Genomic DNA, 24,873 nt, shown 5'->3' with positions numbered 1-24,873 from the left:
TTGAGAATGCTGGGGAATATTAATGAAGTTTCATGAATTTCATTCATTGTTTCATACTTGAAGTAGTTCTTTCTTTGTCCCAGTAAGACTAACTCCTACTTTATGCTTTCAGTAGGAACTTAAATTAAAAAAAGAAAAAAAATTCTGCAAAATACTTTCTCTCTGACTAGGTTAAAGTTAAAAGAGATAAAGTCAGATAATCAAAGAAAGGAAACCATTTTTCCTGCTTTGTAGAAAATTATGCCATCATAAATGAATTAGAGACTACATTTGTCACTGAAATATTGTATCTTTATAAATTTCCAAATTATGGTAACTACTAAAAAACATCATAGTTGGTTTTAGAGGTTTGGGGATTAAGAAGGTTGAAGATTATTCATTTTAAGATGCCATGTAGAATTCCTGAAACTGGTTAATTCCAAGAATTCACTACATTTTCTTTATTCCATCTGATAGGGACCTTAGTAGAAGTTTGTTATATGCAAAATATATATATATATATGTATATATATATACATATATATATATATACACACACACACACACACACACATATATATATATGTATATATATATACATATATATATACACACACACACACACACACACACACACACACACACACACACACATATATATATATATATATATATATATATACATATATATGTGAGTTTTGGGGTATCCTTGTAAAATTTGTTTTTATAAAAAAATACATTTTGTGAAATTTTCAAGGATAAATAGCACATAAATCACCTATTCTGTGAAACTTAATAGATCTAGCTTTTTAGTGTAATGATGGAAAGCACTTGGAATTTAAATTTATCTGAAACTTAAAACACATTCAGGGCACAAATCCAACTAAAAATTCTAGAAGAGATAAAGTAAGAAATTAAAATCTAAAATGAAATAAGAGCATCAGAGGAAAGAGCTGAAAAATAAATGAAAGTGATAGGAGAAATTTGAAAAAGAAATGAAAATTATGGAAGATGTAAATGGAAAGAAAACTTACACTTGGAACAAGAAATGTCTTACTTTTCCAAGAAAGAGACTCCTTGAAAATCAGAATGAACAAAATAGTAGTCAATTTTATATACAACATTAAATATTAAAAGACTACAAAGCAATAGAAGAACGTTTATAGCAAAGAACCTTAGAAGAACCTTCTACCAAAAACAGTTGACCTAGAAAACACATCAAGTAGAAATATTTAAAAACCACTGGACCTACTCAAAGGCATGACCAAAAAATTTCCTAGACATGATATTTCAACAAATTATAAAAGATTTAGCTTCCTTAGGATATAAGGGCAAAGTGAAGAAAAGTGAGAATCCACTTTCTGAAAGAAACTCCAAAATGAAAACTCCCAGGAATGTTATAATTAAAATACATATATTCCTATTCAAAGAAAAATACTATAAATAACTAGAAGAAATGACTTTAAATACTAAAGAGTCACAAGTCAGGATCAGTGAAGATTTAACAGCTATTACTATAAAAGAGTATCTAGAATATAATGTTCCAGAACGCAAAAAGCATAGATTTACAAGGATAACTTACTCAGAAAAACTATGGGAGAAATTAAGAAAATGGATCTTAAACAAAATAGAGAATTTTCATGCATTCCTGATGAAAAGACTAGGGTTGTATAGAATCTTTGAAATGCCAACCCAGGAGTCTAGGCAATACCTAAGAAGACTATTTCCTAAGTAAGGCAAACTTTACAAGAATTGTCCTCAGATGGGTAGTTTTTTTTTTTTTTTCTATCTCTATAAAGCTGAATTGTGACCATCATAACAAAATATTGACCCCAGGAGATATTGAGCTATCTACAGCTTTCTCTTATATGACCCTTTCTTAAAGCTTTGTTACCTCTTCTGTAAAGGGTTTTTTGTTCCTCTCCAACTAGATATAATTTACTCTAAATTTCCTTTTGCCTGGAGTTTATACTTCTCTTACTACACTTTTCCATTCTGTTTTGTATTATAGTTATATACGTATATGTCTTTTCTCACTTCATGGATTGTAAGCTGCATGAGGCAAGAATTGCTTCTTGGTCATCTTGATATCCTGTGTTGCACATAGAATACTGCTTTTCACATTAGATACTCAAATATTTAGTGAGTCTATTTGTTAATTCAATTCAATTCAATATTTATTAAGTGCCGACTATGTAAAAACTCAGTGTTGGTCATATAAAATACAAAAATAAACCAAAACACAAAAAAATATTCTCTGACCTCAAAGAGCTTACATTGTACCAGGGGAAAATACAAAAATACATGAATAAAAGAAATTTTAAAAATTATTAATTTAGGAGCAGCTAGGTGGCACAGTGAATAGAGTACCAGCCCTGAAATCAGGAGGATCTGAGTTCAAATGTGGTTTCAGACACTGAATACTTCCTAACTGTGTGACTCTGGACAAGTCACTTAACCCCAACTGCCTCAGGGAAAAATATTAATTTGAGGTATATGCAGTTATTGATTTCTTCTCTTACACTAAATATTCCCAGGCTGTGATGCTTTTTAAATTTTGTGTCTGCTTTTTATAGGATTTTGCTTATCCCTTATTAACAGACCATCAGCTGACTTTTTACTGTCAGTAGGCCAGTCTCTAACAATTTCCCATTCTCTTTCAAATAGCTATTTTTCATCCCTTGCTTACTAGGACTGTGCTTTCTAAAAATGGAGGATATGTCCTTCTCCCAAGAGAATTATGGTGGACCAATCATCAGTGGGAGGAAGATTCCTAACATCCTTTCCCCCCAAATAACCAATTGTGGAACTTGCCTCCACAATTACTCCTACCCTTATCTTGCAACATCTGTCCCTATCCCAGCCCTTCTTTATACTGTAGAAATTCCTAACATTGCCATCTACCATCTATACCTTCTGAGCCACTATTGATATTTTGGAGCAGTTATAACATAATTTTCACCCAGGTACCCTTAGTAGCAACTACACAAGTGCTATTGGAAAACCTTCTGCCCACTCTAGCACACATATGCTAATGTCCCTCTGTTCCTTGGATAACCTGACAGCTATATCAGGTACTTGTCAGAATGCAGAGCATTCACTCTGAGTCGGATGTAAGAATAGTCTTCCTTCCTGTTTTTGTTTGTATTTTTTTCATAGTATGAGTAGTCCAGGATGAACAAACATGGAAAAATAATAAGAGATTTAGATTTGTATCACATTCCATTATCTTCCCCTCCAAAAAAAACACTCCTTTTTAAAATTTTACTATTACTGTCAAAAGCATTACATTTTTCTAGTCATCTATGTTCATTATCTTGGTACATTTTTGTTTCCTTATTCCCTTGTACCATACAAGCAACTAATTGCCAAATCCTGTTTTTCTATTATATCAGTCCCATTTCTCCCTTTTTCTCTACTTACACAGCAATCACCGCAATGGAGGACCTTGCTACTTTATGCCAGTATTAGTATAATAGTTTCCTTACCTCAAACAAGTTCCTCCCCTATCCAATTCATCCTCCACATAGCTACCAAAATGATTCTTAAAGAACAAAATGATTATCTTAAAGCACAAATCTGACCCTGTTTTTCTTCTCTTCAATGAATTTCAATGACTACCTATTACTTCTAGGATCAAGGCCTTTCATCCTTTTTTCATTCTGTTTTTTTTCTGTTTTGTGTCAGTCCTACTATCTATATGTATTAATACAATTATATATACATGATAGATGGGTAGAGATTTTTTTCTGATAATGCTACATAATTTAAAAAGTTTGGAGGTCACTATGCTAAGAAAACAAATAACCAAGTATATTAGAGATTAGATATATTAAAGCAGGGATGTGCTAGAATTAGTACCAAAGAGGCTTGAGAAATCCTACAAATCAAGACTTGATTTGTTGTTATGGTTGTCTGGACCTAAGAAAGCAATGGAGAAAATATCACTAATGAAGATAAACTTAAAAGTGTGTGAGTATGTGTCAATGTGTATATTTTAGAGTTGGTTGTTAAACAAACGTTCACTAGCATACTACTGGCTAAAGTAAAAGTGGCTATATTTTAGGATATAGACTTTGTGAAATCTATTTAGGTTGTTCAAAAACATTTACAACTTCCTTTCTAATTCTTAACCTTTTAATAGGTTTGCTAGATAAGTAATTTTCATATAAGTGAGGTTTCACTCTGTAGCTGTATACACTTGTACTTCCATTTCACAACTAATAATTATGAAGGTACACAGAGAAAGAGAGGAGAGACAGAGACTGAGACACATAGACATAGAAACTGAGAGAGAGAGAGAGAGAGAGAGAGAGAGAGAGAGAGAGAGAGAGAGAGAGAGAGAGAGACAGAGAAAGAGAGAGAGAGAGAGAGAGAGAGAGAGAGAGAGAGAGAGAGAGAGAGAGAGAGAGAGAGAGAGAAAGAAGGGAGGAAGTGAGGCAGAGACAGAAACAGAGACAGACACAGAGACAGAGACAGAGGGACACAGAGAGAGAAAGGATGAGAGAGAGTGACTGAGAGAAAAACTGAGAGACAGAGTATATGTGTGAGACAAACAGATGTGCAAATGAGCATATGTACTTTAGAGTGAGTGAATATTCATTTTAAAAAATTTATTAGAAACCTAGTAAGCTAGCATTGAGAAGAAAAGGAAAACAGAAAAAGAAAAAAGAAACAACAAACTGAGAACCCTGCCTATCTCCAAATTTGAGCCCCTCCCCTCAGCATGTGAGCTGTAAAGAGAATGACACATGTGCTGTTTCCTTTCCCAGTTGTCGAAGGGTCAGGAACCAGCAAGAACAAGAGGAGGCTTCTCCAGGAGACTCCTGCCTTTTTCTGATCCTTCCAGCTGTTCTGCTCAATCTTCCCAGCCTTTCCTGAGCCAGCGGAGACCAGTGGCCCAAGACGCTCTGGAGTCTGTCAGTTATGAGTAACCCAAACAGTACAACAGTCAGTGACGGTGAGTACCTGTCTGTGCTGTGTTTGTCCCACACTGCCTGGAAACAGTTAGGCTAAGGGGAAGGGGGGCGATATTCTCAGGTTCCCCATTTCCCTGAGGGACCTGAAAGAGAAGGGAAGAATACTGGATGTAAAGCCAAAGTGTCTTATCTTTCTTTGCTTTTTGAGTAGTAAGGAGAGTCTAGGAGAGTGTGGGGGGGCTCTAGTCAGTGAGTTTTGTATAAACTCATTAAAGAGGGACACCTTTCAAAACAACATTCTTCCCTTTTCTCCTCTCCAATCTAAAAAACAAGTTAATGATGAGAAAGAAAAGGGAACAGACACAGTCCTTGTTTTTGGTTGCTTGTTCATTTGTTGGGACATTTTCCCTTCCTCTGGGGGAATTAAAACAAAACATGGTAGGGGGGATTAGTGAATAGTTGAGGTCTTAAGGCTCCAATAGTGCTTTTCCTAGAAGCTGCCTGGCTCGATCTGGGCATGAGCCACAAGCTGGCTATGTGTAACTTGATACTGAAGCTGAAAACTGTCCATATTTAAAAGCATGATACTGTTATCTGTCCCCGCCTCCTCACCCTCGCCCCTGAAGTTTAAGAAGGAAGGGAGGAAAGGGGGAGGGAGAGCACGAGAGAGATCTTGGGCAAGAACTTTTTCTTCATAAAATAATAAAAATGCAGACAGTTGGAGAGGGAGTCCAAGCATTTAATAACTGAAGTGAACTTTCTGAGAACTTTTTTTTTTTTTTTCTAAGCTGCCAAGAAAGCACTGCTGAAAGTAGAAGCGCTGAGCAGTATTCAAAACAAACTCCAATAGCCCAACAAAGTAATATGAATGGGCAAAAGAAGCTACAGGGAGGGTGATGATACTCTTGACTCATTGGAGTTTTCTGTTAGCCCGCTGGTGTCTGTTTTCGTTCTCTTTTTAGTTTTGAGCTAGCACATGGTTTGCTAACAGGAAGCCTTATGTGAAAAGATTCATTGTGAGGATGTGTAGAAGCTTCTGTGAGCTCTTCCCCACCCACACTATCCATCTTTTGAAATTACAAACTTTTTTTTTCAATACTCTTTTCTCTTCCCCCCGACTTTCATGGGCCTTCTCAATTTTGATTTGGTTCAATCATTATAGGCACTCAGGCTCCCACATTTCAAATGGTGTCCGTAGTTAAAGGGGAGAAAAGCCAAGCATTCAAGGAGGATTTGGGATTAATATTCTTTAATATGTGGGTGTCAGAGAGAACCGCTTTTTATAACTCGAGAACATTTGTGTTGTTGTGAGACTTCTGAGTTTTCCATGAGGTCTGGCCCTCCCATGTATGGCCAGGGAAATGTGGGCAGTTTTCATGGCTGGGGTGGGGAGACGGCAGGAAAACAACGAATGATACTTTTAATTACTCAAATGCAAGTAGTTATTGATAGAATACAGAGGAAATACTGATATGTGAGATGTTAATTCCTTATGTCAAACCAAGACAGGAAGATAGTCTTTGGCCAGAACTATGAAGTGGTTTGGGTTGTTTTGTTTTGTTTTGTTTTTTAAGTTTGTGATTTTTTTCTTCTTAGAAGTAATTCTTTAAGAACTCTGATTTTGAAGATGAGAGTAGATCACACACATTTAATGGCCAGAGAATTTAATTTTATAGGCCAACTTTGCATCCTGTTAAACCTCACATTTGATTTATATGATGTTAGCATGCATCTTGCAGGAAAACTGCCTGCCTGTCATTCCCCCCCCCCTTAATTCAGACAGGATGTTTCTATATCCTGTCTTGATTTGCATTACAGAACTGGAAATAGAGTTGGAGGGGAGGGGGATTGAAAGCAATGCACCAAGTTTCAAATCGATAGAACCAGTGAGCGCTTCCATAGCCTTCTTGATCCAGCTGTGTTCACAAAGCTAGGACTGGGCCCAGATTCCAGAAGGTCTTTTTTTCAAGTGACTCGTGTTCAGTAACCTTGAATCCCCAGCAACTGAATCAAAGAGACATTGAAGTTTAGTCAGTAAGAGGCCAGGTATGGAATTTTTATATATCCCTGCTTTTGACAGGAGCAAAGAGGGCTGTATCAAGCACAACAAAGAAAAGACTTCTGTGATTGCTTAATTCCCCAAAAATATGTCAGATGTTTGAGTCCATTCATGATGTTGAGAAGCCAATGTCCCCATGGCTTACCAGAATTGGGCAACTAGTTTCTTGGTACTTGCAAAATATACTGGAATGGGAAGGGGGTACTTCAAAGCTATTTGGAAAGGGGGCCCCCCACTGTAATTTGGTCAAGATAGCTAGATTGTTGCTGACAGCAAGTTTCTGCCAGAATAAGGGAGTTGTCTGTCTCCAGGAAACTGTCACCAAGAGTTTTTATGTGTGTGTTGGGGACAGAGAGTTGGGAATTGCACCAGTGAAAGTGTTAGCTTACACAGAACTTTTTTTTTTCCTCTGAAAAACTCTAAACATTTTCTGGATTTATTCCTTGGAGTAAATAGGAACAATGTTCTTGATTTTCCATTTAAGTATCAGAGATTATAGAGGATGAAAAAGAAAACTTTCAAGTTAATTGAACCTGATTCTGCAGACTAAACAGCCTTCCTCCTCAACTCTCCCCCAACCCCCAGATGTTAATTGACATCTATTGTGATTATAGAAGAGTACTCAAATAGTACTCATTTCTAGACTTTACAGCTAACTGGAAAAATGGCCTTGCAGATGAACTCTCATTGTAATGACCAATTTCAATCCCAGAGAACAAATCATTCAAAAACAAAAATACTTCCCTCCTCTCAGTAGAAAGGTTAAGGACAATGGATGAAGAGTGTTGCATTAGTTACCTTTTCTTAACTGCTTTTAGTTATTACAAAGGAGGACTCATTTCAAGGAGATTTTTAAAAAATTACTGATGTGCAAAAAAAAATCAATAATACTTTTTTTTTAATTGACTGTATATATTCCAAGCCAGACTTTCAAACTTCTTAGTACTTAGACTTGTAAGGCACACCTTGCACATGGTACTTACGTAATAAATATTTGCTAAACCATATGGAACTAAATAAAAAGGGTTTCTATGGTACTATTGCAAAAAGTGCCTAAGTCCTTTCAAAGGTATTTAGTAATAATCTGCATATCAAGTTTTGGTTTGTAAACAAATTCTCAAAAAAAAAAAAAAAAAACCTATAATGCACTCCAACAGCCTACCAAATAGTATCTTATCCTTGAATTCAGGGCCTTCCACAGTCTAACCTTTATCCAATAATACTATATGTTATCCAATAACACTAGTGCTAACCATCCCCACTGCTCTGCATAGTGATCTTTCTGCCCCAAACAAGTAGCCCAGTTTGGATATTCATTTCCAAACTTATGTCTTAGACCTTGTTACTCTTTCTTGGAATAACCCACCTTTTTAATTACCCTATCCCTACTCAATTTTAAGAGCTGAATTAAATCTCCCCAAACTCCCCAATTTTCTTGACCAGTTCAATTCACAGATGTGTGTATGTATGTATGTATGTATGTATGTATGTATATATATATATATATATATATATATATATATATATATATATAGTTATTGTGTTCACTCTTTGAATTCAGTAAGAGCACCTTTTTGAATTGTTCTAACTATAGATTCCAACTAATTTCACCTGCAAAATTTGGTCCTAGGCAGATGGCAAATCTTTTGATAGATTAATCAGATTAATTAATTAATGAAGTCATACTGCCAGGGAGCTAGCACCACAGCTCACTCATAGAGGATTGGAGAATTTAAATCTGGAAGGACCCCCAGAAATCACCTTTCAATGTTCTTTTTATAGAAGAAGAAATTGAGGGTTGGAGAATTTAAGTGACTTACCTAGAGTAATAGCAAATAGCTGAGCTGGGATTTTGGACTCAGTCCAAACTCCAGATTTAGATGAAAAGAAACTAGATTAAAGCTATCTGATTCCTTCTGAGAAGGCCTTCAAGTATTTTCTTTGGGATAATGATCAGTCAAGTTGTTGTTTCTTTTAAATATATATATATACATATATATATATATATATATGTATATATATATATGTATATATGTGTATATATACATATTTATTTATTTATACAGATATATTTATTTTTCCTTTTAAATTCTGAGTTTCAAATTCTCTTCCTCCTTTCCACTATTTTCCCACCTACTGAGAATGTAAGCAATATATCAATTGCATGTGTGAAATCATGTAAACCATATTTCCATGTTAGACATATTTTAAAATTAAAAACAAGAAAAATAAAGAAAATATTATACTCCACTTTGCACTAAGAGGTCATCAGTTCTCTCTCTGGAGGTGGGTAGCATTTTTTCATCATGAGTATTTTGAAACATATATTGATCAAGGTAGCCCAGTCTTTCACAGTTGATTATCATTACAATTCCTATTGCTGAAATCACTGATCTCTGGTTCTTTGCATTTTTACTTTGCATCAGTTCATGCAGGTTTTACCATATTTTTTTTTCTGAAATGATTCTCATCATTTCTTATAAAACAATAGCACTCCATAGGGGGCAGCTAGGTGGCGCAGTGGGATAGAGCACCAGCCTTGAATTCAGGAGGACTCGAGTTCAAATCTGGTCTCAGCCACTTAACACTTCCTTGCTGTGTGACCCTGGCCAAGTCACTTAACCCCAGCCTCAAAAAAACAAACAAAAAAAAAAAAAAAAAAAAAAAAAAAAACAATAGCACTCCATCACAATAATATGCCACAACTTGTTCAGCCATTATCCAATTGATGGGCATCCCCTGAATTTCCAATTCTTTGCTACCACAAAAAAAGCTGACATAAATATTTTTTATATTATAAATTGTTTTCCGATTTCTTTGAGATACAGACCTAGTAGTGGTATTGCTGGGTCAAAATTATAATCCTTTGGGGAATAGTTCCAAATTGTTCTCCAGATGGTTGGACTAGTTCACTACTATACCATCTATACTTCTTTAGTGTACCTATTTTTCCCTCATCCCCTCTAGAATTTTTAATTTATGAAAAATAATAGAATAAAAAAAATAGAGAAGTAAAACAAAACAAAAGTGTTGTCATGTGCCCAGCAGAAAATCAGGGAAGATTCAAAATATATAACTATAAATTACTAGTTCAAGAAAGAATATATAATAAAAGAAGAAATTATATTCATGTGTCCTTCTTTGTAGGTTGTTCCTTCATTCTCTGCTATGCAGTTTGTTTGTTTGTTTTTTTACTTTATTATTTTTTTCCTCATTCATGAATCCCCCACACCAAACCCAAGCAAGCTATAGTTCATCAAGGATATCTTTATGTATATATAGATATATACATATACACACACACATACACACATAAGCACATCTTTCCTATCCCTGCTAACTCTTTGCTTTAATTCTGCTCCTTAATTTGCCTTGCTATTATTAACCCCTCCCACTCAGAGATCCCTCCCTTGTCTTCTTCCCCTACTCTTTGCTTCCCCCTCTATCCATCCCTCTCCCCTTATTTCTTTATATATTTTTTCTGGATACTATACTCTTGATGGTATAAATGTAATGTTATCTATTTAACCCATTCCCAATATGAGGTTTTCAGAATTATGATCTGTCCTCCTCCCTCTAATGTCTCTGTGTCTATTCTTTCTCTGCACCTCATTTATACAACATAATCACTATTTTTACCTCAACTCTGCTCCAATCTTTCTTTAGAGTTACCTATTACTGATGTCAATCTAAAACATATGGTATATATTTCCATGTAAAAAACATAAACAATTTGCCATGTTAAGTTCCTCAGAATTGATCTTTAATATTGGCTCTTATATGTTAAATTTTCTATTGAGTTAGAGTTTAGTTGATAAAAGTTCTGAAAATCTGCAAATCTGTTGAATATCCATTTTTCTCATTTAATATAATTGATAATTTTGCTGAATATGTTATGTTGGATTGCAGATCTAGTTCTTTCATTTGCCAGCAGATATGATTCCAGAACCTGAGGTCTTTTATTGTGGCTGCTGCTAAGTCCTATATAATTCTAATTGTACCTCCAGTGTATTTGAATTATTTTTTCTAGTTTTCTTCAGAATTTTCTCTTTGATTTGGGGAATCCTGAAAATTTCTAATAATATTTCTATGTATTTTTCACACATCTATTGAGGCTATAGTACATTTGAGCAAAATATAGTTTCTATGATAATATCTTTTAATTAGATTTTTTTTGGCTTTTACTTTGTCTGAAATCATAATTGCTACTTTTGACTTTTTTCTCACAAAGGATCTCTTTGAGGTGGTGATTGGTAGATTTTTTTTTCTAGTTCTACCTTTCCCTCCTACTTTGTCTCTTCAAGACAACTTTCTTGGGTTATTTCTTACATTATTATGTCAAAGTAATTTTTTGGTCATGCATTTCATATAGTCCAATTATTCTTATATTTCTCTTCTTAATCTGTTCTCCAGATTTGCTGTTTTTCTTATGCATCACATTCTGTTCTTTTTCTTTCTTTCTTTGTATTGTTTTGTTATTTTTTGGTCTCTTGAAGCTTCCCTGTGTTCTCCTTGACCAATTCTAATTTTCAAAGAGTTATTTTTATCTTTGAGATTCTATTTCCTTTTCTAGTTGGTACTTTTTTATAATCTTGTTTTTCTTGATCTTTTTAGTTTTTCCTCAATATCTCTCATTTTATTTTTTAAATTCTTTTTTGAGTTCTTCTACAAATTCTCTCTGGACAGAGAGCCATTCAATGTTACTCTTTTGGTGTGAAAGTTTTGTTTTTACTTCAGTGTTCTCTGAAGATGAACCCTGGTCTTCCTTGTTCCCATAGTATGCTTCTGTAATTAGGTTCTTCTTTTCCTTCTTCTTCTTCTTTCTTCTTTTTTTTTCTTCTTCTTCTTTTTCATTCTTCTTCTTTCTTTCTCATTCTTCTTTCTTCTTTTTTTCTCATTCTTCTTCTTCTTTGTATTCATTCTTCTTCTTCTCCTTCTTTTAATGAGCAATACTAGTGTTAGCATCTCTGTTCCTGGGATGGGAGGATGGTGCCTTTAGCTTGTGACCTGGAACCCTGAACCAAGAGCTCCATCCTCCTGCAAGTGCCCATAGCCAGCAGGGAACCTGCCCTGCTGCCTCTATACTCACCAGGTGTGGTGGTTCCTTCTCACTCAAAGCTGCATCTCTAAACACAGTTGGGCATGATATTCCTAATCAACCAAAATTTCCTCAGTTTTCCCAGAGTCAAACCTACAACTCTGCACAGAGTCTAGGAAGTAAAACGTTCTGTGGTTCTTTCTGAGACTCCAGCCAAACCCAACTCACCCCAGGGTTCCCCACTTAGTATTTCTTAAGAGTTAGCCTGAAGTTCTGTGCACTTCACACTGATTAATCTCCAACCTGGAGTCTTTCTAACAATCTTCTGGGGTTGTTCCAAGAGGACCCCTGTTCTATCCCAAGTTTTTTTTCCCACTATTTTATGTTCACTCTGAGAAACAAATATATTCTGTTTGTGGGAAAAATCTGAAGAGCTTGAAATTTAATGAACTTGAAATCCCATTTTTTCATTTCTGATAAGTGAGTTGTGTTTTTTAAAACATCAGTTATTTTTAATTTGCCTTTTTCAAATAAATAGAAATCTAGAACATTTCATATGACTATCCATAGCTTTGATTTCTTCTTTTGAAAACTTCATATTTATGGTATTTGACCATTTATCAATTAGAAAATGTTAATTACTTTTATACATTTGACCCAGATCTATACACAGTGTTTAGTTGAGAAATGACATTATCAGAAAAATTTTCTGCAAAAATATGTGATATTACTTCATATGGTATCTTTAAGCAAAATATAATTTCTATGATAATCTCTTAATTAGCTCTTTTTTTTTTTTTTTGCTTTTGCTTTGTCTGAAATCATAATTGCTACTCTTGGCGTTTTAAATTAAATCAAAGCATATTCTATTCTATTCCAGTCCTTTATTTTAACTCTGTGTGTGCCTTTCTGTTTCAAGTGTATTTCTTGTAAACATGTTGTTGGATTCTGGTTTCTAATACATACTGTTGTCTACTTTTATTTTATGGGTGAGCTCATCGCTTTCACATTAATAGTGATGATTACTCACTGTATTTTCTTGAAGTATTTTCTCTTTGCCCAAGGAGTGCTGAAGTCTGGCTATACTATTCCTAGAAATGTTTATTTTAGAATCTTTTTTAGGAGATAATTAGTAGATTCTTTTAATTTCTATTTTACCCTCTTGATGACATTGGAATAGTTTTCCTTGATAATTTCTTGAAAGAGGTTGTCTATACTCTTTCTTTCATCCTAGCTTTTAAATAGTCCAATTATTTTTAAACCATTTCACCTCAATCTATTTTCCGGGTCAGCAGGTTATCGCATTTTCTTCTACTTTTTACATATTTTGACTTTGTTTTATTATTTTTTGATGTCTCATGAAGTCATTAACTAGAAGTTGCTTGATTTTAATTTTTAAACAATTTTTTCTTTCAATAAGATGTTGTACCTCTTTTTTCATTTGGCTGATTCTACTTTTTGAGATTATATTTTCTTCAGTAATTTTTATACCTTTTTTTTTTACCAAGTTGTTAATTATCTTTTCATAATTTTCTTGCATCATTCTAATTTTTTTGAGACAATTGGGGTTAAGTGACTTGCCTGGTTACACACAGGTAATTGTCTCAGGTCAAATTTAAACTTAGGTTCTCCTAACTACATGGCTGGTTGCTCTATCCACTTGGCCATCTAGCTTCCCCTTTTTATTTCTTCGTTTTTTTAAATTTTATTTTATTTATCTTTTTAAACAATTCTTGTTGGGCTGAATACAAACTTTGAGACTTTGTCAATGGATATTTTAGCACTGTTGTCTTCTTCTGAATTTATGTCTTGGTCTTCTTTGACTTTTTGTAGTCAAATTCTTTTTTTGTTTGTTTATTTCCTATTCATTTTTCCTTTGAGCTTTATGTTAAAAATTGAGCTCCCCTCACCTTGAGTTGGGAAGACAAAAGCTTCAGACTTTTTTCATACTGCTGTTTACTAGTTCTGAAGATCTATAAGTTTTTGGTTCCAAAGTCATGTGATCCTAAGAGATATGGTCACAGCTCTCCTAGTCTGTGCTCTGTTACCCAAAAGGACCATGATCCCCTGTAGATGGATGGACTTGAGCTCTTCATTGTTTTGGAACTGTGACAAATGCCCTTGATCCCTTGTGACAGATCACCAGCACTCCTCTCTGCTCTGGAACTGTAACCCAAAACTGTGCAAGGGCATTAGAGTTGATAACGACTGCTAACTGTACCCAATAGCAGTGAAGAGTCCCTTGTAATCTTTTTCTGACCAGTCATCCAACCTCCTTACCATTTCTGAGCTGAGAACTCCCAAAGATGCTGTAACAACTGGTTGTCCTTCCTTGTGTAAGCTCCAGACAAATTTCCACCCTGGTGTTTCAGAGGTTTTTTGCCAGCTTCTTGATTTTTTTCAAGCCAGAAAACTATTTAACATTGACTTTTGTTAGTTCTGCTGCAACAAAATTTGATTTGAGGCATTATTATAAAGTTGTTCGAAGGAGAATGAATGTTGGAGAATTTACTTAGGTGGTTATCCCTAATCTGCCATCTTGTTGCTTCCTCAACAAGTATTTGATAATTATTTTTGCATCAAGCACTATACAAAAAAAGCCAGGTACACAAAACAAAACAAAATCAACCAAAAAAGCAAAAGTATGATCTTTACTGTTAAGGAGCTTATAACCTTATGGAGGATAATAGCTATATACACATAAAATATATAGTATGTAATTTGGAAGGCACTAGGAATAGGAGTGGAAGGGGAAGAATAGAAAGGCTTTTTGCAGAAGTTGAAATTTGAGAGCAGTCATAAAAGAAGTCAAGAGAATGAGGAGGTCAAAGTATGGAGAGAGAACTTTCCAAGCTAAAGGGACAACCAATGAAAAGTCACTGAATTTGGAGATGGAGTGATAGGTGGAAATAATAGAAAGAAAATCAATGTCATTGGACTATATGTAGAGGTGTATAAAGTATAAGAAGATTGCTAAGTAGAAAGAGTCCTAGTTGTTAAGGGCTTTGAAATGCAAAGAGCAATGGTACTAGAAGGTCTGTGTCCCAAAAAGTTTAAAAAAAAAACCAAGAAGAAACAAAACATATATGTACAAAAAATATTTAAAGCAGCTTTTTTAGTGGCAACAAAGTATTGGACATTGAAAGAAGGTCAATCATTTGAAAAAAGGCTAAATAGATTGTTATATATGACTATGATAGAATACCATTTTGTTATGAGAAATAACAAGTAGGATGTTGTCACCAAAAAAAGCTCACCTTACACAAACATGATGCAAAGTGAAATGAGCAGAACCAGAGATTGTAACAGTAAAAACAACATTGGATTATGACCTACTGTGAATAACTTAGCTGTTCTCAGCAATACAATGATTCAAGACAATTCTGAAAAACTTATGATGAAATTTGCTGTCCACCTCCAAAGAAAGAACTAATGGAGACTGTATGCTGATTAAAAATACTTTTTCTTTATTTTGCTTTTCTTGAAGCCCTTGAAGGGCTATTTGAATTTTCTTTCACAGTATAACTTCCATGGAAATGTGTTTTGCATGATTACATATGTATAACTTATGCCAAATTGTTTGCCTTCTCAATGAGGGTAAAGGGGGAGAGAGAATTCAGAAATCACAATTTGAACAAAGAATATTAAAATTGTTTTTACACATAAATAAAAAATGTTAATTTGTTTTAAAGCCAAAAAAAGCATTTTATAGATGATCTTATAAGTAATAATTAAGCCACTAAAGTTTATTGAGTAAGAGATTGATGTGGTCAGACTAATACTTTGTGTTGTGTAGTATCAAAGCATAATTTTTTTGCCCCAACATCATAACATCAACTCATAATAAAAATCTGTGATTAAGGTCTAGATTAGCTTCTTTGGCTCTACTATGCCTAATCTTATAAGTTAGTTTTATCTCCGTGACATTTGTGCATGCCAAACAATTCCCATCCTATCCCAAATTCCCTATCGTATAACTCTTGAAAGAAAGATATTTTGATCCTAAAATATATTCCAGCTAACTTGGCTTTTCTGTTTCTCATACTTATCAAGTCATTTTCTTTCTCCATGACTTTAAAAGGGCTTACCTCATGCTTAGAATCCTCTGACTTACCATCATAGAATCCCTCTTTTGTTTTAAGAAGAGCTACTAGACTTTGATGACTCAGGAGGAGAGAGTAAGATGGCAGCTTTGTGCAACTCTATCTCATTTAAATCCAATTTAAGACTTGATATCACCTCTTTGAAAATGAAGGAAAACAATAAGCACTAAAGTAAAGCACTATTTTCAAATGGAACTTTATCTGAGCTATCTTCTAGTGTCCCACCTATTTACTATCTTGTAACTAACCAACTTGTTATTTCTTTTTATGTATCCATTTTATAATTTATTCTCAACATATTTAGAGTTAAGAAAAATGAATTCAGACAATTCTACCACATAGAAATTGTGTATCTTCCCTTGGCCCCAGTTTTTACATCTCTAAAATGAAGATAATTATATTTTTTAAATATTAAAATTAGAGTACTAAATTATTAAAAGTAAGTAAAATAAGTAAATTTAAAACTAAAATTACTACTACATAGCCCCCCACAGAGTTGTTGTGGGGCTGGTATTTTGAAAACTGTAAAGTGTTCATATAAAATTTAAATATTATGATACATATCACGTAGGAGAGAGATCATGTTCCATGGGGAAACCTGTATCACACTGTTGGTCTCACAATCTACATCCTACATTTAGCTGAATGAATAATGAAAACCAGGCTAGCTCTCTCTGCTCTCTGTGTCATTGTCTCTATCTTTGTTTACTTCTGTCTCTATTTTTCTGTCACTTTCTATTTGTTCCTCTGCGTGTGTGTATCTGTGTGTATGTGTATTGTGGTATCTGTCTCCCTGTTGTTCCTGAGGGAGATGTTGCTGTTGATTAGCTAAATTCTTATAGGATCCATATATATGACTTTCTATAAATATCCACAATCATAACCTACAAGTATAGCCTTTATTTTTTCTCATAATAATAGATAAGGAATTTAGTTTCAATTACTGTACATTATATTTAGGCCCCAGAAACTGTATACTTCCTCCTTCAAACTACTGCTTCTTAGGTCTCACTCCCCCAACCTTGGTCTCTACTCTTTAGAGGTCATATTACCCATTACCATTAGATTTTCATTTGATGACATTATGTCCATGAACATCTTAAATAATTGGCATGGTAGAGATACAACCAAGGGCAGTATAGCTGGGGTAAAAAAGTAAACTGTGGAACTAGCGGGAGGTATGGAGAAAAATTTAATTTTCTGCTCTGTCCAGTCTCCTGAGAAAGTTTGGCGAGCAGTTGCAGGGAGCTAAAAGGCTCTATTAAATCAATGAAATATCAAAAAAGAATCTCCTTCTCAACAGCCTCTATGTTTCAATATTGGCCTTATAAGAAATGGCAGGGACATTATTTTGCTTTTGGAAAACACTAGTCTGTTGGGAGAGACATAACTTTGACCTTGAGGAATCACCCAGTCTTATCAGGGAAACATAATTCTTGTACGTGAGGAGGAAGGACATAACTTCTGCTCTTAGGAAAATATGCTCTTATTTTGTTGTTTTTCAGTTGCATATGACCCTGTGATCCCATTTCGGGTTTTCTTGGCAGAAATTTTGGAGCAGTTTGCCATTTCCTTCTCCAATTCATTTTATAGATGAGGAAACTGAATCAAATAGGGTTCAGTGACTTGCCCAGAGCCACACAACTTTTAAGCACCTGAGGACAGTTTTAAACTCATATGAGTTTAACATGAATCTCCTTGACCCCAGGCTTGGGATTCTATCTTCTGTGCTACTTAGCTGCTGGATGCTTTTGTTAGAAATGTAATATTGAACTACATAAACCCTGAAGTCTATCAACTATGGCATTCTTATTGCTATAATTTTAAGATCTAAAAATAAATGACAGACCAGAAAATATGGCCAGTTCCTATTGTGACTGGATTTGTCTAGCCCTTCTTTCCTTTAGCTGAATTGGTTCATGATTAGCCTCTCACATGTGGAGTAATAGCTTTGGGATGGAAAATGCTAACTACATCCAGAGAGAGGACTACGGAGACTGAACATGGATCAAAGCATAATATTTTCTTTTTTTTCTCTTTTTATTGTGATAAATTTATTTTTAATATACATTGTTTTAGAAATCATTTTGGGAGAGAAAAAATTAGAGCAAAGAGGAAAAATCATGGGAGAGAAAAAAACAGGAAAAAAAAAAGTGAACATAGAATATGTTGATTTATATTCAATCTCCTTAGTTCTTTTTCTGGGTGCAGATGGCATTTTCTTTCCAAAGTCCATTGGGATTGCTTTGGATCATTGAAGCACTGAAATGAACCAAGTCTTATATAGTTTATTATCACAAATGCTTGCTGTTACTGTGTATAATGTATTCCTGGTTCTGCTTGTTTTGCTCAGCATCAGTTCATATAACTCTTTCTAGGCCTTTCTATAATCAGCTTGTTCATCATTTTTTTATAGAGCAATAATATTACATTACCTTCATGCACCACAGCTTGTTCTGCCATTCCCCAATTGATGGGCACCTACTCATTTTCCAGTTCTTTGCTACCACAAAGAGGGCTGCTACATTTTTGTATATCTGGGTCCCTTTATCTCCTTTATGATCTCTTTGGGATATAAGCCCAGTAGAAATATCACTGGATCAAAGGGTATGTGCAGCATGATACCCCTTTGGACATAGTTCCAAATTGCTTTCCAGAATGATTGGATCATTTTACAATTCCTCCAACAATGTATTAGTGTCCCAGTTTTTCCATATGCCCTCCAACATTTATCATTATCTTTTCTTGTGATCTTAGCCAATCTGAGAGATGTGAGATGGTACCTCAGAGATGTTTTAATTTGCAACATATAGCATTTTCTGATTGAATGGGATAAACTGATTGAAGACCTCTCGAAAGAATGTGGTCTTGACCTATCCCCTAATTGTGACTTAAGACTTTGCAATAACAAATTGAGCTATAGATAAAAGATAAAGGTGTTTGATTATCTTAGGCAAACAAACATTTCCCTCGGGTCTCCCCACACACATCTTTTCATTAGCATTTAAGTACCTAATACAGTAAAATATATTCTGGGGTACATATTTAGTCTCTGGGTAAATAAGAACTGCCCAAACAATGGAAGAAAAGGTCAGAAGGAAGAGTGGGGCTTCTGTGTTAGGGTCTATATAATCCTTTTCATTTTCTACTCCCATCTCTCCTTCCAACTCTAGCATCCTATCATATTATGAATCAACAAATATTTGTTCATGATCTAGACTAATATGTGGTGGCTCTTCCAGGAGAAGACATTTGAGCAGAAGTCAGTTGTGACTCAGGCAGTTTACTCCAGTTCACACTGGTTATCCCACTGACATCCCACTGTACTTCAATGACACAAATTTTAAAACTTAATAGTTTTATTTCATGTATTAATTTTATCTCTCTAAGAAAACCACAAGTTCTTTGAGAGACAGAGAGACCCATAGAGAGAGAGAGACAGAGGGAGAGACAAAGAAGAGAGAAGACAGAAAGTAATCTTAAAAGGCAGGCAATGTGGGGATGGGGATAAGGGAAACAGGGAAAGGCCTCCTGCAGAAGGTAAAATTTTGAGCTTATTTTCAAAGGAAACAAGAAAACCTAAGAGTCAGAAGTGAGAGGGAAAGCATTCCAGCATGGGATACAAGAATTAGGTGAGAGAGTGTCCTACTTGAAGTACAAATTAACCAGCGTTATCTAGGTCATGAGAGTTCATAAAAAAGAGTTAGGTATAAAGATTAGAAGGGTAGTAATCTGCCAAGTTGTGAAGAAAATGGAAGAATACATATATTTAATCTTGGAAGTAATAGAGAGCCTTTGGAGTTTTATTGAGGAGGAAAGTGACATGGTCAAGCCTGTGCTTTAGGAAATTTACTTTGGTTGCTGAGAGAATGGATTTTAGTGAGGAGAAACTTGATGCAAAAAAAAATCATTGTATTAGGGAGAACAATTAGGGAATTGATAAGGGCTGTTGAGGGCTGATGATTTACTAAAGTGAGTAGTAGAGAGAAAGGAATGCATATGAGACATGTGGATTTAAAAATGAAGTGGCAACAAATGGGATAAATAGGTGAGTGTGAATGAAGAGATGAGAAGGACTTCAAGGCTGTAAACTGGGGAACCACAAAAGAGGTAGTTTCCTCAACCAGTATAAGAAGGTTTAAAGGCAAGGAAGGTTTCTCTTTAACATCTAACATGTGTTTAGATATGTGTTATAAATAGTAAATACTTGCCAATTAAGAGAATCTTAGAATGTCTAAATTATATCCTAGGGATCAAGTAGTCTAACCTGATTCTTTAGCAGACAAGACTAGAAACTAAGTCTCCTAATTCGAAATACAGTGACATTGCTATTCTTTCATGCTGAACTCTAGAGAAAAGGACAAAGGACCAAGAGGCAAATAATGTTAGACTTGCCATCTGATGCTTTTTTTTAGACTTTAGGTTCATTCACCTACATAATCAACCTTCTTCCTCATAGTTGCCGAGACCAGAAGTCCTCCTCTCTCTTTCACAAGTATTCTTAACTTATTCTTTTCTGATCTATTATCTCCTTGTGGTCATTTTAATCATTTCGATCTGACTTTAATTATATAAAATGTTGGGGTAAAAATGAAAGGTATAGAAGGAACACACAAGTTGCCTGATCCATAGGCCTATCCTGTCCTAGAATTAGCCTTGCCTTTATTTTTGGTGCTATTTACACAAACACACACACACACACACACACACACACACACACACACACACACACAACACACCTTTTTTCCCCCCTCAGTTCCTCAAGTCACTAGATCAAAAAGGTATAGCATTAGCCTTCAGGCATTGATCTCTTCAGTCTCATCAGAAAGCAAAAGAAGTTTAAAAAAAAAAAAAAAAGAGTATGGGGTCTTTCCAATTAGCCATTTAACTGATTGTTAAAGGGAAGCACACTAGTGGAAGATCATGAATGATATTAAAAATAGGTTCAAACAATAAAGCCCTCCTTTGTTTGGGCATAGGGACACCTATTAGGATTAGCAACTTGGTTGTCATTGAGCTCTAAACCACCTAAAGCAATGCTGAAGGGCATCTTTGGAGTATCTGGGAATAAATGGGAAGGAATAGAAACAAAAGATGAGGGACTTCCTGCCAAGATGGCTGCGTGGAGGCAGACAGCTGCTTGAGCTCCGCATTTACTCTCAGAACTTACTTCATGACAAGCCTCGGAGTTAATGCTTGACCCAGAAAGAAATCCACAAATAATCACCAAGAGAAGACATCCTTGAAATTCGCCAGAGAAGGTCTGTGTTTGCTCGGGGGAGGGTTGAACAGACTGGGCGCAGACTGAGGGCAGGCAGCTCACACAGCTCAGACCCTTGGAGGGAGGGGTACTATCTCTGCCTTTTCTGGGAAAAGGCTTTTACCCCACTGTGGATACTCCATCTTGGCAGCAAACCAGGAGCAGCAGAGAGGGTGTAAACACTGGATGTGAGGATTAAAACCCTGGAAAGCTAGTGTCTCTTGGAACCCGGCCACCCCCAACCCCCACCCGGAGTGACTCAGCACTTTCTCAGAGCCTCAGAGCACAGACTCAGTGCAGCCATCTCTGTCCTGTTAGTGGCTCTCTGCTGCCCTACCCCCAGTCTGTAGAGGAAGCCCATTAACACCATCCAGCCCCAGCCCCCCCAAAACAGACCAATTGTTTCTCTTGTCAGTTTGTTTTCTTCCATTCAACTCTTGACAAAATGAACAAAAAATTCAAAAGGCTCTAACCATTGACAGCTTCTATATGGAGAGAGAGCAGACTTCAAATACTGAGGAGACTAAAAACAGACGGTTCCCAGAGGAATCCCCTAAGGGGGATATGAGCTGCTCCTCAATACACAAGACTCTCATAGAGGAAATCAAAAAGGCTCTCACAAGAGAGCTGGAAGAGAAATGGGAAAAGGAAAGGGAAGCTTGGAAAGAGAGCCTGGAGAAGTTATCCAGAGTGGATAAAGAGATCAAATCATTGAGAAACAAAATTAGTGAATTGGAAAAGTCAAACAACTCCAAGAAAAACAGGATTAGTGAGCTGGATAAAGAAAACAGCTCTCTAAAAAATAAAATGGATAAAATGGAAAAAAACTCCATAGAAGATAAAAACACAATTGGACAATTACAGAAAGATATAAAAAAAGTGAGTGAAGAAAATACATCATTGAAAATTAGACTCGAATAAGTAGAAATGAATGACCCAAGGAGAAACCAAGAGGTAGTCAAGCAAAACCAGAGAAATGAAACAATTGAAAAGAATGTCAAGTACATTATTAGAAAGACAACAGACCTGGAAAACAGATCCAGGAGAGACAATTTGAGAAAAATCGGATTCCCTGAAAAATGTGAGGAAAAAAAGACCTTGGACACTATTTTTGAGGAAATTATCAAAGAGAACTGCCCAGACATTTTGGAAACAGAGGGTAAAATAGACATTGAAAAAAATCATCGATCACCTACTGAAAGGGACCCTAAAATCAAAATGCCAAGAAATATAGTGGCCAAGCTCAAGAACCATCAGACAAAGGAAAAAATATTGGAAGCTGCTAGAAAAAAATCAATTCAGATATGGAGGATCCACAATAAGGATAACCCAGGATCTAGCAGCATCCATATTAAAAGAACGAAGGGCCTGGAACATGATATTCCAAAAGGCTAAGGAACTTGGTATGCAGCCAAGAATAACTTACCCAGCAAGAATGAGAATTGTTTTCCAGGGAAGAAGATGGACATTTAACGAAATAAATGAATTCCATCTATTCTTGATGAAAAAAACAGACCTACATAAAAGGTTTGATCTTCAAATACAGAAGTCAAGAGATTTTTAAAAAGGTAAAAAGCAAATGGTGTTCACAAGTTTAATACTGGGTAGGGGCGTAAGAGGGAAAGAAAGGGGAAAAGCATAAGCAGGGGTTAACAGGATGGCAAGCAAGATAGAATTAGTCCTTCTAACCATAAATGTGAATGGGGCAAACTGCCTCATAAAGAGGAAGCAGTTAGCAGACTGGATTAAAAGTCAGAATCCTACTGTATGTTGTTTACAGGAAACACACCTGAAACAGGGTGATACATTCAAACTAAAAGTAAAAGGGTGGAGTAGAATCTATTATGCTTTAGGCAAAACCAAAAAAGCAGGAGTAGCCATCCTCATCTCAGATCAAGCAAAAGGAAAAATTGATCTAATTAAAAGAGATAAGGAAGGGCATTATATCTTGCTAAAGGGTAGCATCAATAGTGAAGCAGTATCAATATTAAACATATATGCACAAGTGGTGCAGCATCTAAATTCTTAAAAGAGAAATTAAGAGAGCTGCAAGAAGAAATAGATAGCAAAACTATAATAGTGGGAGATCTCAACCTTGCACTCTCAGAATTAGATAAATCAAACCACAAAATAAATAAGAAAGAAGTCAAAGAGGTAAATAGAATACTAGAAAAGTTTGATATGATAGATCTTTGGCGAAAGCTAAATGGAGACAGAAAGGAGTATACTTTCTTCTCAGTAGTTCATGGAACCTATACAAAAATTGATCATATACTAGGGCATAAAAACCTCAAAATCAAATGCAGTAAGGCAGAAATAGTAAATGCATCCTTTTCAGACCACAATGCAATCAAAATTACATTTAATAAAAAGCCAGGGGAAAATAGACCAAAAAAATAATTGGAAACTAAATAATCTTATACTAAAGAATGATTGGGTAAAACAGCAAATCATAGACATAATTAATAACTTCACCCAAGAAAATGACAATAATGAGACATCATACCAAAATGTGTGGGATACAGCCAAAGCAGTAATAAGGGGAAGTTTTATATCTTTTCAGGCCTACTTGCATAAAATAGAGAAAGAGAGGGCTAACGAATTGGACTTACAACTAAAATTGCTAGAAAAGGAACAAATTAAAAACCCCCAGACAAACACAAAACTTGAAATTCAAAAAATAAAAGGTGAGATTAATAAAATTTAAAGTAAAAAAACTATTGAATTAATTAATAAAACTAAGAGTTGGTTCTACGAAAAAACCAACAAAATAGACAAACCCTTAGTAAACCTGATTTAAAAAAGGAAAGAGAAAAAGCAAATTGTTAGTCTTGAAAATGAAAAGGGTGAACTCACCACTAATAAAGAGGAAATTAGAACAATAGGAGCTACTTTGCTCAACTTTATGCCAATAAATTCGATAACTTAAATGAAATGGAAGAATACCTTCAAAAATATAGCTTGCCCAGATTAACAGAGGAAGAAGTAAGTAGTCTAAATAGTTCCATCTCAGAAAAAGAAATAGAACAAGCTATTAACCAACTTCCTAAGAAAAAGTCCCCAGGACCAGATGGATTTACAGGTGAATTCTACCAAACATTTAAAGAACAACTAGCCCCAATGTTATATAAACTATTTGAAAAAATAGGGATTGAAGGAGTCCTACCAAATTCCTTCTATGACACAGACATGGTACTGATACCTAAACCAGGTAGATCGAAAACTGAGAAAGAAAACTATAGACCAATTTCCTTAATGAATATTGATGCTAAAATCTTAAATAAGATATTAGCAAATAGACTTCAGAAAATCATCCCCAGGATAATACACTATGACCAAGTGGGATTTATACCAGGAATGCAGGGCTAGTTTAATATTAGGAAAACTATTAGTATAATTGATCATATTAATAATCAAATCAATAAAAAACATATGATCATCTCAATAGATGCAGAAAAAGCATTTGATAAAATCCAACATCCATTCCTATTAAAAACGCTTGAGAGTATAGGAAT

General features: G+C 35.1%; 1 protein-coding gene across 2 annotated transcripts in view; it reads left to right on the top strand.

Annotated features, from left to right (window-relative positions):
• Positions 1 to 4,704: 4,704 nt before the first annotated feature.
• The window catches only part of GYPC (glycophorin C (Gerbich blood group)), a 97,916-nt gene continuing 77,747 nt past the window's right edge, over positions 4,705 to 24,873 (top strand). The window contains exon 1 of one of the 2 annotated variants that reach the window (XM_074301756.1): positions 4,705 to 4,939. In XM_074301756.1, coding sequence (XP_074157857.1) covers positions 4,906 to 4,939 — 34 coding nt within the window. In that variant the 5' untranslated portion in view covers positions 4,705 to 4,905. The remainder of the gene's footprint in view (positions 4,940 to 24,873) is intronic. The other variant, XM_074301757.1, reaches the window with a different exon arrangement.

The sequence above is a fragment of the Sminthopsis crassicaudata genome, chromosome 3 (genome assembly GCF_048593235.1).
Source record: "Sminthopsis crassicaudata isolate SCR6 chromosome 3, ASM4859323v1, whole genome shotgun sequence".
NCBI lineage: Eukaryota > Metazoa > Chordata > Mammalia > Dasyuromorphia > Dasyuridae > Sminthopsis > Sminthopsis crassicaudata.
Note: the sequence above shows the minus strand (reverse complement) of the source record. Positions and strands in the feature narration are given on the sequence as shown.